Source organism: Anas platyrhynchos, chromosome Z, assembly GCF_047663525.1.
Source record: "Anas platyrhynchos isolate ZD024472 breed Pekin duck chromosome Z, IASCAAS_PekinDuck_T2T, whole genome shotgun sequence".
In the NCBI taxonomy this organism is placed as follows: Eukaryota; Metazoa; Chordata; class Aves; order Anseriformes; family Anatidae; genus Anas; species Anas platyrhynchos.
Genome location: NC_092621.1, coordinates 72,576,084 through 72,590,277, shown reverse-complemented (window position 1 = coordinate 72,590,277; position 14,194 = coordinate 72,576,084). Strand labels below are relative to the sequence as shown.

Genomic DNA, 14,194 nt, shown 5'->3' with positions numbered 1-14,194 from the left:
GTGGAGTCACCATCCCTGGAAGTCTTCAAAAGACGTTTAGATGTAGAGCTTAGGGATATGGTTTAGTGGGGACTGTTAGTGTTAGGTTAGAGGTTGGACTTGATGATCTTGAGGTCTCTTCCAACCTAGAAATTCTGTGATTCTGTAATATCATCACAGTGGCATCCCTGGCCATGGCAGGGGGAGTGCAACTAGGTGATCCTTAAGGTCCCTTCCAACCTGAGCCACTCGACATTGCTATGCCCGTAGGATTGTGTGATTCTACGAAGAAGACCAAGACACTGTCTGTGGCAGGGTGACAACTCTTTATTTGGATGACAACCACGTGTGCCCTGCTAAAGGCGCGGGGGCCTCTTGCAGGGCTGGGGAGAGTCCAGGTTGCTGTCAGCCCTCCTCTTCCTCCTCTGCCGGGGCCCCCCAGGTGAGCTGTCCCTGCCCTGGCCAGGAGGTGAGGGCTCGTGGCTGCAGCCCGGCACCACGGCATCTTCTTCTGCCGCCTGTCGCGGCTCTGAGAAGGGCTCCTCCTGATCCCCGGGGATGGGTGTGGTGGGCAGGTGGCCAGGACCCCCAGGTAGGGCGGCACTGGAGGTGCTGGGCAGCTCCTCGACGTCAGAATCCTCCGGGCTGCTGGCAGGAGTGTCCCGGGGGGAGGCAGCAGTGCTGGGGATGGCCTCAGGGCTCTCTTCTGGCTCCCAGGTGTCTTGGGAGCCCTTGAGCTCTGGCTCCCAGGTGTCTTGGGAGCCCTCGAGGTCCACCTCAGGGCCATTGTAGAGCTGGCTGGCAGGACGGGGTTCCAGGAATCCCAGGTCCTCCAGGTACTCCTCGCTGCACGTCTGCAGCATGATGGAGATGAGCCGCTGCACAAAGCTCACCGTGTGGCCCTGCAGCAACGGCCGCAGCTCCTGCACCAAGGCCTGCTCATCCAGCCCGCAGCGGCACAGCCAAGCGATGACGGTGGCCTCCAGCATGTCCTGGTCCCACCAGGCAGCGTCGAAGAGCTCCCTGGCTTGCTGGCGCACCCAGGAGCGCAGCGGACCGAGGTGCTCCCTGAAGAGGGCCGCCCATTCCTCGGGCACGAGGCCTCCCACGGCAGGCTGGGGCACCGGCTCCGCAGCCCCCTGCTCGTCCTGCTGGCTGTCAGCTTGGGCCTCTGCGTCGGGGGCAAGCTGCACCTCCAGGAAGTCGTCTTCCGCCCAGATGGAGTAGCGGATGGAGGTGATGCGCTGCCTGCAGAGGGGGCAGGTGCTGCTTCTCTTGGCCCAGCGCATGATGCACCCGAAGCAGAAGCGGTGCAGACAGGCGAGGACGTAGCTGGGCTCCTTGGGGGCCACCTGGCACACAGGGCAGGTGACGTCCTTGGCCTCACTGGCCATGGCGTCGGCTCCCTGCAGCGGGCTGGGGAGAGCTGCAGATGGGGAGCTGCTTCCCCTGGCTGGCGCCACTGCCACAGGTGCTGTGTGCTGCAAGAAGGAGAGAGGCCAGGGTCAGTGGCTGTGCCGGAGCGGGCAGAGGCAGTGCCCCGGCCCCTCAGCAGGACAAAACCCCAACGCGAGCCCCGGGGCACGTGTCCCCGCACAGCTCACCTGCACTGCTGCGAGCACTCCCCGCACAGCCCCGGCTGCCTGAGCCAGGCAGGGCTGGGGAAACGCAGGCACTGGCTGCGGGGACGGGCACTGAGAGCAGCTGCCGACGGCCCCACAGCACAGCTCCAACAACTCCTCTCAACAAATCCTTGCTCGGCACTCCAAGCCTCGCACACACGCTCAGCGGGAGTCCAGGCACGAGCCAGGCTGGGCCAGGCTCTGACGGCGCCCCGAGATAAGCAGGGAGGCCTGTGAGGTCACAGCCCGTTGCTGGCTGACCTCAGAGCCCATCGCTAGGTGACCTCAGAGCCCATCTCTCTGGGTGACCCCCAAAAACCAAAGCATGTGTCTGAAAGCACTTCCCAGACAGTTTGTGAACTCCAGCACGTTTGCTGCCATGACCACTTCCCTGGGAGGCCTGTTTCAGTGGCCAAGCCCCGTGTTGGTGAAAAATCTTTTGCTCACCTGCAGCCAGACCCTCCACTGTCCCATCTCCTTGCCATTCCCTCGAGTTTTGTCAGTGTCCCCAGAGAGCAGAGCTGAACAAACACGGGGACCTCATGTGCTCCTCACCCATCTTACTCTCCAGAGCCTTCACCACTTTGAAGCCCTCCTTTGGACACTCGCCAATAACTTGATGTCCTTCTGTTAGTGTGCTGCCCAAAAGTGCACACACGACAGGACTCGAGGCGATGCGGAAAGAGCGCGGAGCAGAGCACAGCAATCCCTGCCCCCGAGCGGCTGGCGATACCATACTGGAGGCACCCCAGGATGCAGTTCCCCTCCTGGCTGCCAGGGCCCGTGCTTGAATCCCGTTCAACTTGCTATTGACCAAAACCCCCAGATCCCGCTCTGCAGGGCTGCGCTCCAGCCTCTCGTCCCCCTGACTGTCCGTACCGCCAGGGTTGCCCCTTGCCAGGCGTGGAATCCCTCACTCACTCTTGCTAAACCTCCTCATATTGCTGGGGATTGCCCAGCTCTCTGATTTGTCAAGATCTCTCTGCAAAGCCTTCGTCCCCTTGATGGAGTCAGCCACTCCTTCCTGTTCAGCATCATGCCTAAATGGACTCCATCTGCCCTCAAGTCCTACATGCGAGTCAGTCAGGACAACCCTGAAGAGAACAGGCCCTAAAATGGAGGCCTGCGGAAGCCCCTAGTGACTGGCCAGCAGCCCAATGCAACCCCATTTACAATTACCCTTGGAGCCCGACCCGTCAGCCCGTCAGATGGGGGGGGACATCGCCAGGGCAGCTGACCTAAACCAACCAAAGGGATATTCTAGAACACCTGATGCCACACTCTGCAACAAAAATGGGGGCTCCCGTTAGGAAGGGGGCTGTCCTCCTGAACATCCACTATGTGTTTTGAGGCCCTGCTTCCCAAGACTTGGCCGAACATGGCTCGTTGATGGGAAGTAGAGAATATTTCTTCCTTCTCTCTGTGCTTCTGTGTGGCCTTATTGTTTCTTTTGTTTCTTGTACTCCCCATTCCCCTTCCAATTAATTAAGCCATTCTCATCTCCAACCTCGAGCTCTTTGTGCTGTTTTTTCTTCCCCAGTTTAAAAGCCACTCTTCTGTGTTCGCAATAAGTGAAGTAACTTTAATTCCTACCTTGCTTGTTATTTTACCATAATTTAAAAGTAAATTTTAATTAAATTGAATTAAAATATAATTTCATTTAGAAACCATAAATGAATCAGAAACCACTTTATGTCTATCCCTGAGTAAGTTGTGAGAAATAAGAAAGAATTTCAGTCGTCATCCAGGTGAGCACTTCCTCACCTGGCTTCTTTGATGCTGGGATACTGCCAATAGCCAAAAACTAGAAGGCAGTGAAGCCAAGCAGCTGGGATCCCTCTCCACAGGGTTGCCTTTTTCTTCTCGAGGACAAGCTCCCCTCTTATACCCTTCTCCCCACAGCAGTCGTTTTCAAAAACAACTTTTCATTGGTCAAACAACTTTGCATATAACAGGAACAGCAAGCACGCAGCAACATCCATGCCTTAATGGCTGGAGAACAAGCAACCTGAGACTGCATGGAGTCTCCTGAATCACCCTTCTTTATTCCCTCTAAACTCTTTTACATTCCTGATGGCCTCATCATTAAGAGTCTGATGTTGCCACCAACCATGGGGTTTGCCTACCCCCATGGCCACACTCCCCCATCTCCCCCTTCTTTATTAATATCAACCATCTTCTTGACATGAATCATTACTCTGTATATCCCATTGAGTACACCTGTTATGTCTTGTTTTCTTTGTGAAGTTGTTTTTCTTCTCCGCTGTTGCACTCTGTATTTAGGAATTCATCTTTTTCTCACAGAATGGCATAAAAGATCTTTCATGTGGGTGCATCCAACGAAGTCAGCTTGTGAAATGTGAGCTAATAGCAATGTAATGCTGTGTCAGGCTGGAAGAGCAGCTTTGCTACAGCTCCTGGTCTTCTTTTAGGTCATTTGAGGAGGGAACCCTGACAGCATCTCCCTGCAGTCCCACTTCTCCCCTGCTGGCCTAGCTAGCCAAGCATCTGGGAGAACACGGGACCCAACCATCGCCCCACAGGGACACCACGACTGTGCACAGACCAGGGTATAGCTTTTGGACATAGCCCCATGCCCCTGAAGCACCACTTTCTCCTAATCCACCACAATGTGAACATTTACAGAACACCTGGTATATAAAAGACAGAATATTTGTGCTGGCCACAAATTCCAGAGGACGTCTCCTGCCCCAGATAGAAGTGAGGGCCATATCACGGCCCTGGTGCCGATCACTGCTAGGCCAGGGCACCTAGCTATGCCTCGCAGTTACCCCCAAGGGGATTACTGCCACTCAAGGCAGAGACCTGAGCACCACAAAGCAGTCAGTGTGGCCCTCGGGGCATGGCACAGTCCAAAGGCACAAGATCGGCACCTAAGGACAACTTGGTGCTGTAGTCAGGAAGCCAAAGGAGACAAAAATAAACTGAAGAAAATTGAAAGGCATCAGGATGGGAAAGGAACACCTGTAGTAAATGAGGAAAGCCTCAGGACCACAAAAAACATTTTACCAGAGGTAAACACTAGAAAATAGAAAATGACCTCAGAAAGAAAAAGAAAAAAAAAAAAAAAAAAAAAAAAAAGGAAACAGAACTGGATGAGAGAAGAAACACAATACAAAACATAAATAAATAAATAGTAAGGGAAAAACAAACACAGCTAAAAGAAGTGTGAGTTGCCAGGGCCAGCTCCTCAGGGCTGGTGTGTGCCAGCCGGTGACACAGTGGCTCCCCAGCTGGCCTGGCTTATCGAGCCCTTGGCTGCCCAGGGCCTGGCTGGTGCCAGCTGCAGAAACCGTGCCAGTCGTGGAGCCAGTGGCTGCCCGGTGCTGGTGCTCCGTGTTCAAGCCGCAGGAGCAGGAGGGAAGGCAGGGCCACCGTGGAGGGGTATTTCCCTCAGGGGAGGTGCAGAGACAATAACAAAAGATGTTCTGTTACTGTAATCCACTAAGAACACCAGCTCTGCTTCCAAGGCTTCATCAGCTTGAAAACTCACTGTTACAGCAGCCAGTTTGAGAAGGATAAAGGCCATGCATTATGTTTTTAAGGTTTTGTTGTTTTGTGGTTATTTACTTACTTATTTAAATCCCCAAAGAGTTTGTAAATGAATAAATGTCATTCCTCTCCTTGTGCTTGATCATGTTGTGACTACCTAAAAATTAAGCAAGCAGGCAGATTAGTTGGGCATGGAATTAACAGTTTTATGGTGGCAAATGGGAGAGCAGGTGACCTTTTCATTAGGCTTAACTGTGCAGCTCTGACAGACGTGCCACTTCAAGTGTGTAAAGTGTGAGAGTTACGAGATTGCATGGCTTGTGTTTTTCTCTCATCATTCACTAAGATAAACACTCATCCAGTGAAGTCAAAAGCAAGTGATTCTCTCTTTCCATTAGAACAGCATAAATTGCAAATACATTTATTTCAATAACCACTCATCGGCAGGAATCAGAACAGAACAATTTGTGAAAATGTCAGATTTCTACCTCCTGAGCCCAGGAGAGACCAAAAGACTGTGAGAGAAATGCACGCCATTGCAGCAAAAGGCTGCTAGACTGATGTATTTCTTCTTACAGCAGGAGAGTGGCTTGATTTACTGCTTCTGCAACGAGATGCCACCTCCCCTCCTAACCGCTGCCACTCCTCGTGTCGTATTTATTACTGAATGGTTGATAATTACATGGTGCGTGATTTTCAGGGACGTGAGCAACATGCGGCTTTTACTCTGCTGATAATGGTGCCATGCAAACACATGCACCCAGCATGTGACACCTTCGGATTACCAGCCAATTAACTCAAATTGCTCTAAATTGCTGTGATCTATTAAATGCAATCCAAGGGCTCAAATCACGAGGTTCATCTGCTGCATGTCAGAACCACCTTTTCACTCATGCAGAGCTCTCTGTTCTCCGTGGCATCTCCTGCTCGTTTTCCCTCGCTGCTGCTTTATGCTGGCCCTGGGAGCTGCACAGAGCAGTGCGTACAACAGGGAAGGCTGAATCCTGCCTCGCCACCACACTGTGCAGCAGCAAATGCCACGCTATCCCAGTGACAGCAGAAGATGCAGCTGACACTTCTCCAGTGTAAGAGGCAGCCAGCCTGCCCTCTCCCCTGCCACTTCACTCCTGCTCGGGCTGCTGCAGCCCCAGAAGCCTTGGCCGCCTTTGCCCGTAGGGATGGTGGATGGGTCGTGGTAAACTCGGTGTCCAGCAGGACCCCCAGGCCCTGTTCTGCCAGGCTGCTGCCCAGCTGGGTGGCCCCAGCCTGTCCCCAGGTGCAGGGCTCTGCTTCTCCTTTTGTTAAACTCCACGGGATTCCTGTTTTCCAATTACTCCACTCACCCTAGCATCCTAATACTCAGCTCCCCAAAGAGGAGCCTAAAGAGAGCTCCTCACCCCAAGTCTGGTGTCAGGTCTTCTCTCGTGGGCTGTCTCTGCCTCTCCCAAAGCCACTACTGACCCCAGTTCCTTCTCCCTCGCCTCACTGCTCCCCTCCAGCTCTGTAACTGACCCGTGTCCAGCTCCTGCTCTCCCATCTCCCTGCAGCACCACAGGTGCCCCGACTCTGCTCCCCCTCCAGCTCTGCTCCCGTACAGCACATAGGCACATGAGCCTACCAAGAAATTTCACCCTGCAGCACGGAAAACACTGGCATTTGCCTTCCCAGAGAATTAGGATTCCAAACAACTTCACAACACTCCTGTGAGATTACGTTTCTTTTATTCATGATATTTGGATTTTATAGCTTCCTCCACCAGGATTGACTTGAAAAGCAGTCTTTCACGGTGTCCTTTTCCTTTAATGACTATAGCAGTTAGTGTTGGTCTCTCTTCTCAGACAGCTGAATCCCCATTTACCAACAAGCAGAACAAAAAGAGACTAAGACACATCTAACATCATTAAAAAATATTCAAATACCAAACAGCACTGATGAAGAGGAAAATGAATTAAGCATTTATTTGTTAGAAATATCCCCTTAAAAATAGCAAAAGAAAAATATATATTCTGTGGGAATGTGTGGGGATGATACGCGTACCTATTTACACACCGATACTTCCACATCAACATCCTCACCAAAACACACATGCACACGCACGCACTCGCACACACACATTAGACTGGAAAAGTAATTATTTTTATTTTTGTAGTAGTTTGCTGTTGTTGTTGTTTTGGTGTGTGAGTGTCTGTGTGTTGTTTACTTTTCCCCTGGGAAAACATTGTTGCATCTTTTTACTACTTCTAAGAGCTCAAGCTTATTTGATTAAAACCCTGAAAAGCACTGCTTTTCTCATTAGCATAAAATACATGAAAAATCAAGTTTAATCATTTTGGATTTGAACGTGTACCACTACCAGGTTCTTACTACTGATTTGGCTTACTTTGCCCTTGGAACTACTTGTGTAATTATTAAAAAATGCCTTTAATTTCTTCCAAGATACAGGAAAAAATGTCTGATCACTGACCACTTGTATACATCTGATCCCCCAGTGTCATCCCCTTTCTAAAGCACTTGAAGCACGTCACATAGTAGCAAACATAGTCCTGTTTTATACATAGTGCATTCTGTTTTGCAGTGCTTGAAGGCAATTCCTGCCCTCTGCTTCTGCTCTTCTGAAGAGAAAATGGAAAAACAACCCTTGGTGGTATCTCTTCAGAGGGCGTAGGTGAGAGCTGTCCCTCTGGAGGCAGAGAGGCAAGAAAGCTCATCTTCAAAACAACATCATCCTTGGAGAGGTACAGAGAAAATTAAGAGGCAGAAGGTCAGCTCTAAGCCCTCACACCCAAGGTATTTTCAGAAACCCCAAGAACATGTAGGAATGACAAGAAGCAGAAGGAATGGCCTTTAGTGGGTGGCTCCAGAATGTGTAATTTATTCAACCCAAGTGCAAAGGTGCTGAAGACCCTGTTCCATATTTAGGAGAGAAAGCAACTGGAGACCTTGGATCTTCATCTAGATCCCTCTGGCTGAGAGAAGGCCACCTTTAGCTGGAAACACCCTGGAATCGCCACTGGTAAGAGCAAAGACCTGAGAGGATATTGCTAACAGTGACTTGGCTACTTGCTCCCCAGATACCAAGGGCACCATTCCCCGCGTGTCCTTCTACACAGCCCTGGGAATCTTCCTGTGCATGACTGCTGCAAGGATGCTCAGCGTTCACCCCTTAGGTCTCTGCTTGTCTTCAGTAGTTGCCTGTAGGTGCCACCGAGTTACATTAACTGCTTGTCTCCTGTCTCCCTGCCCTGTTAATAACGAGTCAGGAAAGTTGAACACCTTGTATGGTGCAAGCTTTGCTGCTTAGAGCTTGAGTTCTTGGCAAAAGCTCGTTTCCAGAGGTGCCTACCTTCTCTCAAATCCAATGGAAATCATCAATTTCACTGCTATCAGCAAAAAAAGCTCCCTAGTAGTCCCTGGGACTCCATCCTTCCTACAGCCCAAGAGAGGTTAAGATCTTTTTCAAGTTACATTGTCACTGCAGTGTAGCACTAACCTATGTTCACACAAAGCAGCAGTTCATTACAAAATCCCTTATTACAGAGACAAATCAATGAAGGCTATTAAGTCTATTATCACTGAAGGCAATTTTGGTATCACAGGAGCCTTTCACACTCTGAAGTAAAGCTGGCTGTGGCCTCAATCAATTAAAGTGATCCCAATTACATTGCCTTGAAGCTCAGCACTAACAACATCTCTTAAGGTAACTGCCAGACTCAAGAGTGTTGTGTTTTTTTTTTTGTTGTTGTTGTTTTGTTTAGTTTAGTTTTGTTTTTAGGTAGGAAAAAAAAAAAAAAAGACCTAATTGAAAGACTGGAAAGGTGGAAAGGTGAGTAAAAGAAACAAAATAAAACCAAACCAAACAAAAAACATAATCCCAGAACCACATGAAATGCTGTTAAAACACAGGCTGGGGAATGGTTAGGAACACATATAATTGGTAAGATCAAGCAGAAAGATTTTCTCAGTAGGCGAAATGAGTGCCTTTGCATACAGTTGCATTTAAGCTATGGTTCTCGTAACATATCCTGAGGAATTGCATAAATCAGGACCTGTGATTAACAACCAAAACAAGACACTGGATGTGGCCCTGAGCAAATTGCTGCCGAAGCCGGAATCTGTCAGATCTGGATCCAACAGGGTGCGGCCCCTCTCTTCCAGGGGAGGAGGAAAACAGGGAACACGGCACTGCCATGTGGAGATGCCACCTTCCGGACATCATTCCTGCAGGGACGTCAAATACCAGGCACAGAAAAGGGAGGGATGGCACGAGATGGTGAGGCCGTGGCCCAACACCTCTGCAGCAAAGGCAGGGCTTGTTGGAGACAGCTGGGCAAAGGCCCAAGCCCGCCACGTGCAGGAAGTTTATTTCATCACCTGGCAAACTCCAGCTTCCCGGGTTCTCTGCAGTCTCTTCAGGAGCAGGCAGGTCTGAGATGCCCAGATGTGAGCCTGCACTCAGCCTGGCACAGATGGGAAATGAGGAGGGTGCCAGGAAGCCGCTCCCCTGCCTCCTGTGCCAGGACTTGGGCCAGTGCCCATCACCACACCACGGGTGCTGAATGCAATAGCTACAGGCTCACGGGGAAAATACAAGCCGGAGCAAAGCACCAGAGCGAGTAACCAAACTGAGCACATTCTGTGGCTGGTTCAGCTCCTGGGCTGGAAGGGCTTTTCCATGAGACCCACAGGAATTTTGTCCAGGTCCAACACAAGTCCCTCAGGAGTCCTTCCACTCTGCGTTTCCCTCCTTTGCCTCACAACACGTGCTTCACCACAGAAGGGAACACAAGAGTTTAGGAAACTGAAAGACTGTGTTAGAAGAAGGAAAATACTCCAGCAGTTTTGCAAACACACTGAGATTAATGCATTTACAAGAAGATTATCTTAAAGTAATTAAAAGCAACTGGGAACAAATTCTGCTGTGTTTTCAAACTCCACTACAGCAATTAGACTGAAGACAGCACATGGTGATAGCACAACAGAATGAAGAGTAGATTATTTTATGCATAAAATAAGATCTTTTCCAATTTATGTAGTGGCTCTGATCTTTTCGTTAATCTTTAGCACAGAGCATGGCAGTGCTGCTCAGCCATAGGATCACCAGATGGGGCTGACTGCAGTGAAGTTCAAGCACAGCAGGGCAGTGACCGTGCTCTTCGCAGCAGGGTAGGAGAAACCCTGCCACATGCAACTGATGTTGCAACTCCAGGCAGTCCTCAACCACACGTCCTGTGAAGCCTTCTTCCACAGACACATTTATCCTGTCTTTAAAACGAAGCAGCTAAGCTCAGCAGCAGCTATGGCAGTGAGTTCCACAAAATGGTTTTATCCCGCAAGAGTGCCAACGCCCCCAAAATTATACGTGTATTGCAGTCCCCAGAGAATTAACCTGATTGCAAAGACCACTGAAGGAGGTAAGACACTCCAGACCACTCCCTTGGAAGCAAAGGACAATGCTCCTTGTGTCATCCTAAAGATGCAGAAGTGTCTCCACCTAGCTACATGAGATGTTCACAGACCAAGGCCCTGTGTCCCAGCAAGGACGTGATCACCAACACTTACACGCTCTGTTTTAAGCAAGCAAATCAGAATACACCACAACATGAGCCAGGAAAGGGTTGCTGTTATGCTTGATTTCTGCTACACCCCTATTTCAAATGTTCCAGACACTGGATGCTTTACGAGATCTGCTTCTGAAAATGCCTCAGAAGAAATAAACAAAACCAACACTCTTGAGGGGAAGGCAGCAACAGGGTTCAGCACTCACCAAGGAAGAGTAATCTCTTACTATAACAAAAATGTGCAAAATGCATTAGAAGGCACAGAATACATAGGTGTGTTCCACTTGATCCCCATTTATTCAGCTAAATCTCTCTTGTGATCTGTTAAGTATTGCTTAAAAAAAAAAAAATAAAGCCTTTTATTGGGCATATTTACATAGAAGACTGGATTTACTGCAATGTAGCCTTCCAGGCTGTCCACCAATGTGTTATTAAGTTGGGCTGGGAAGTGCAGAAAAAAATGTGAATTACTCCATTGGGGAAAGGAGCCACACGGTTGGACACTGTTTAGATGCGACAGAGATTTTCATTTAGTCCCTCCTGCCCTGACTGTTATGTTACTCATCTTTATCTCCTGATTATCAACATTAAATTTATTTCTCCCTGAAAAGATAAAACTTTAAGGTGAATGGGTGGGGTCCTTTCTCTAAGGGGATAGGAGGACATCATTTACAGGACAGATCAGTGCAGTTCATAGGGTATTTCATGACAATTCTGACTATGAATTGCTTTTTTATGTAATGCAGCAACACCGACCAGATTTCCTGTCCATCACAGCAAGAATTCAAAGGTAAGACATCAACACTGCAGTGCTGTATCTGGGTGCGCACTCAGGTAGCTGGGATCAGAAGCTGCCTAGCTGTCACCCCACTACGAGTCACACCAAAGCACAAACCGTCTGATCAGCAAATGGACAGGGCTGTGTTCCTGGAAAATCACGGCTCGCTGGGATTTGGGAATGGTGGCCAAGCCTTGGGTGGTGGTGAAGGGAGGGAGACATGAAAGGCTGTGGGTCTTCTGCGATTCCAGGCTGCCTTGATAATCTGGAGGTCAGCCCAGGGGGACAAATTTCAGTAAAGCTTTAGCAGCAGGAAGGTATTCTGTCATCATTCGTGGCTGAAGAGGTTCTTATCCCTAACGAAGGAGCTAGAACTAATATCAAGTTGATTCTTCTTTTTCTCACTAACCCACGTTGCTCGGATGAGGTTCTAGCAGCATATTCAGGGTTAAGCACACGGACAGCAGTGGGAAGCTTTTGTGAAAGTAGCTGTGGTTCCCAGCTTCTCAGCTTTCCTGGATTAACTAGCAGGTTCATTCTGCGAGGGCTGTCATGTTCTCGAACTCTGCAGCAAGACAAAAATTGGACTTTGCTTTTCTTCAGTGGGTGTTTTTTAGTGACACATCCTGGTTGTCATCTCTTTCTGTAAAACAAGAAGGGGGATTAAATAGCAAAGGGCATTTGTTGTAAAGTGTGCATATTCCTCTTCCCAATTACCATTTCGGCATCTGTGCAAGCTCACCTATTTTTATATGCCACCATCCTTCTGCTCCTCTCTGTCACTTTCAAGGACAATGAATGTAATTGGCAATTAGCATGCTGCTTTCTGTCACTGTTGACAGCTTTAATACCTCACTAATTCCCTAGCCCTGCCATATAAATGGTGCTGCATCCCACACAAAAGGAATAAATCACCTGACAACGCACTCAGAGGTAGAAAACTTCTAACTTAATGTGAGAAAAAGGATTCCAACTGCTGTCACTGTACCTACATCCAACAAGAAACGTGGAGATACATTTCTATCTAATAATTTCTGCCTGGAAATTATGGAAACACAGGGCAAGGCTCTTCCAGGACTCGACCAGAGCTGTGGAATTTGACCATGATGGCATCTGGGAGCATTCAGACTGCATTAGGAACTGGGGTCTGGGATCCACCATGGGATTTTATTTTATTTGACTTATTTATGGGCATTTTGATGCACACTATCTGGTAGCTGACTATCCTGTTCTATACAATCCTTCACGCTGGTCAGCAGAAATGCTGGAAAGAAGTATCAGATGGGTCTGTACTTTTCTAAATTTCTGTCAGAATTTGGAGGTGAAAATGTGTCTTGCTCTGAACAAAGGTCAAGTCTTCTGCGGGAACAGGGGCATGTTAAGATCAAAAATCTGTTATTTTGTATGGGTTTTGGCAAAAGATGTAGGAATAAGGAAAGAAGCCCCAGATTTGAGGTCAGGCTTGAAGGGCTGAAGCACCTACAGGTCAGTGGGGCCATGCAGATTCTACCTTTGGCTCTTCTTTCAGTGTCTCCAGACCTGTACAGCATTTCCTATGGAAATTAGATTTACCAAGCTGGCAGAAGTTTCTAAAAATCTTAGCTTGCTTGAATAATTTGTTACGTGTGTCAGAATCTAATGTAAAGGCCTTGGCAGTCTCTCGGCATAGCAGGTAATTTATTACTTAAAAAATGGAATTGTAGGATTTCTTTCCCCTTCCAGAGTTTTAATTGGTTTCTGTTCCTGGTTGTTTCACAGACTATCTTACATCACCTGTTATTTTGCTGTCATGCAGGTAACAGAATGGGATATTGTCATTTGCAGCTGCTCTAAAGGCAATGCAACTAGTCCAGCAATCTCTAGGGTTGTCTGTAATACCCACAGTGATCCTCACAGTAATCCAAACGGGTACTTGATTCTCCCTCTCATTTGTTAAAGGTGACAAAGGTAAACTGTCATGGAAGGATCTGTCCCCTTGTCCTGTTAAATGTTGGATGTGCTCTGCCACCCATGAGTTTTGGTGGCACGGCAGCGTCCCCAGGGGCGTTTTTGCCAGCCGGGGACCTGCAGTGTGTCTCTGTGCTCCCAGCTGCCTCCACGCGGTGGTGCCAGGCTTTCAGGCCTGGGGAAGGACTGCCGCTCGCACATCATCTTCTGCAGGAAAATCTTTTATTTCCCCCATCTGAATATAGTCTGTGCTATGCAGCACCACTGCTCCTTGCTGCAGCTGCTGCCCAGCATCTGCTTGTGGGCAGGCAGCAGCATCTATCTCTGCAAAAGCAGCAGGACGATAAAGCAGTACCAGGGTCACTGTAAAAAACCTGGCTGTGCTCCTTCGGGAGCAGTGGGAGGCAGACTCTCCCTCTCAATGAAATCATAAAACTTTGTAAGAAACTCATTCAACACGCAAAATGCATTTCCACTCCTAAATAAAAAAAGTAGTGTCAGAGGTAGGAGATGAGACGTGGGTAAATATATCCAGGCAAAGGAAAGAGCAGGAGCCTGGGTTATCTGTAAACCAGAGTGCTTTAAACCAGCTTGCTATGGGAGTGTCTGAAATGTTTCAGCATCAACAAATTGCACCTGCAAGTTTCACTGCCCAGGTGTCATGACCCATGGAGCTACGATGCCACTGAGCTCTGCAGTTTGGACAGAAATTATCTCTTACTGTAACACAATTCCTGCCCACGGCTGTCCCTCCCTTCACCTCTGTGATGTTGCTAGGACAGTGGTGTCCACCATCA

The 14,194-nt window shown here is 48.8% G+C and overlaps 1 protein-coding gene across 19 annotated transcripts in view; it reads right to left on the bottom strand.

Moving 5' to 3' along the window:
- Nucleotides 1-291: 291 nt before the first annotated feature.
- Nucleotides 292-14,194, bottom strand: part of MOB3B (MOB kinase activator 3B) — a 100,479-nt gene continuing 86,576 nt past the window's right edge. For 18 of the 19 annotated variants that reach the window (XM_038170612.2, XM_038170614.2, XM_038170613.2 and 15 more), the window contains one exon: nucleotides 6,819-12,093. In XM_038170612.2, the coding sequence (XP_038026540.1) occupies nucleotides 12,064-12,093 (30 nt within the window). In that variant the 3' untranslated portion in view covers nucleotides 6,819-12,063. Of the gene's footprint in view, nucleotides 12,094-14,194 lie in introns of all 19 variants that reach the window. The other variant, XM_072031041.1, reaches the window with a different exon arrangement.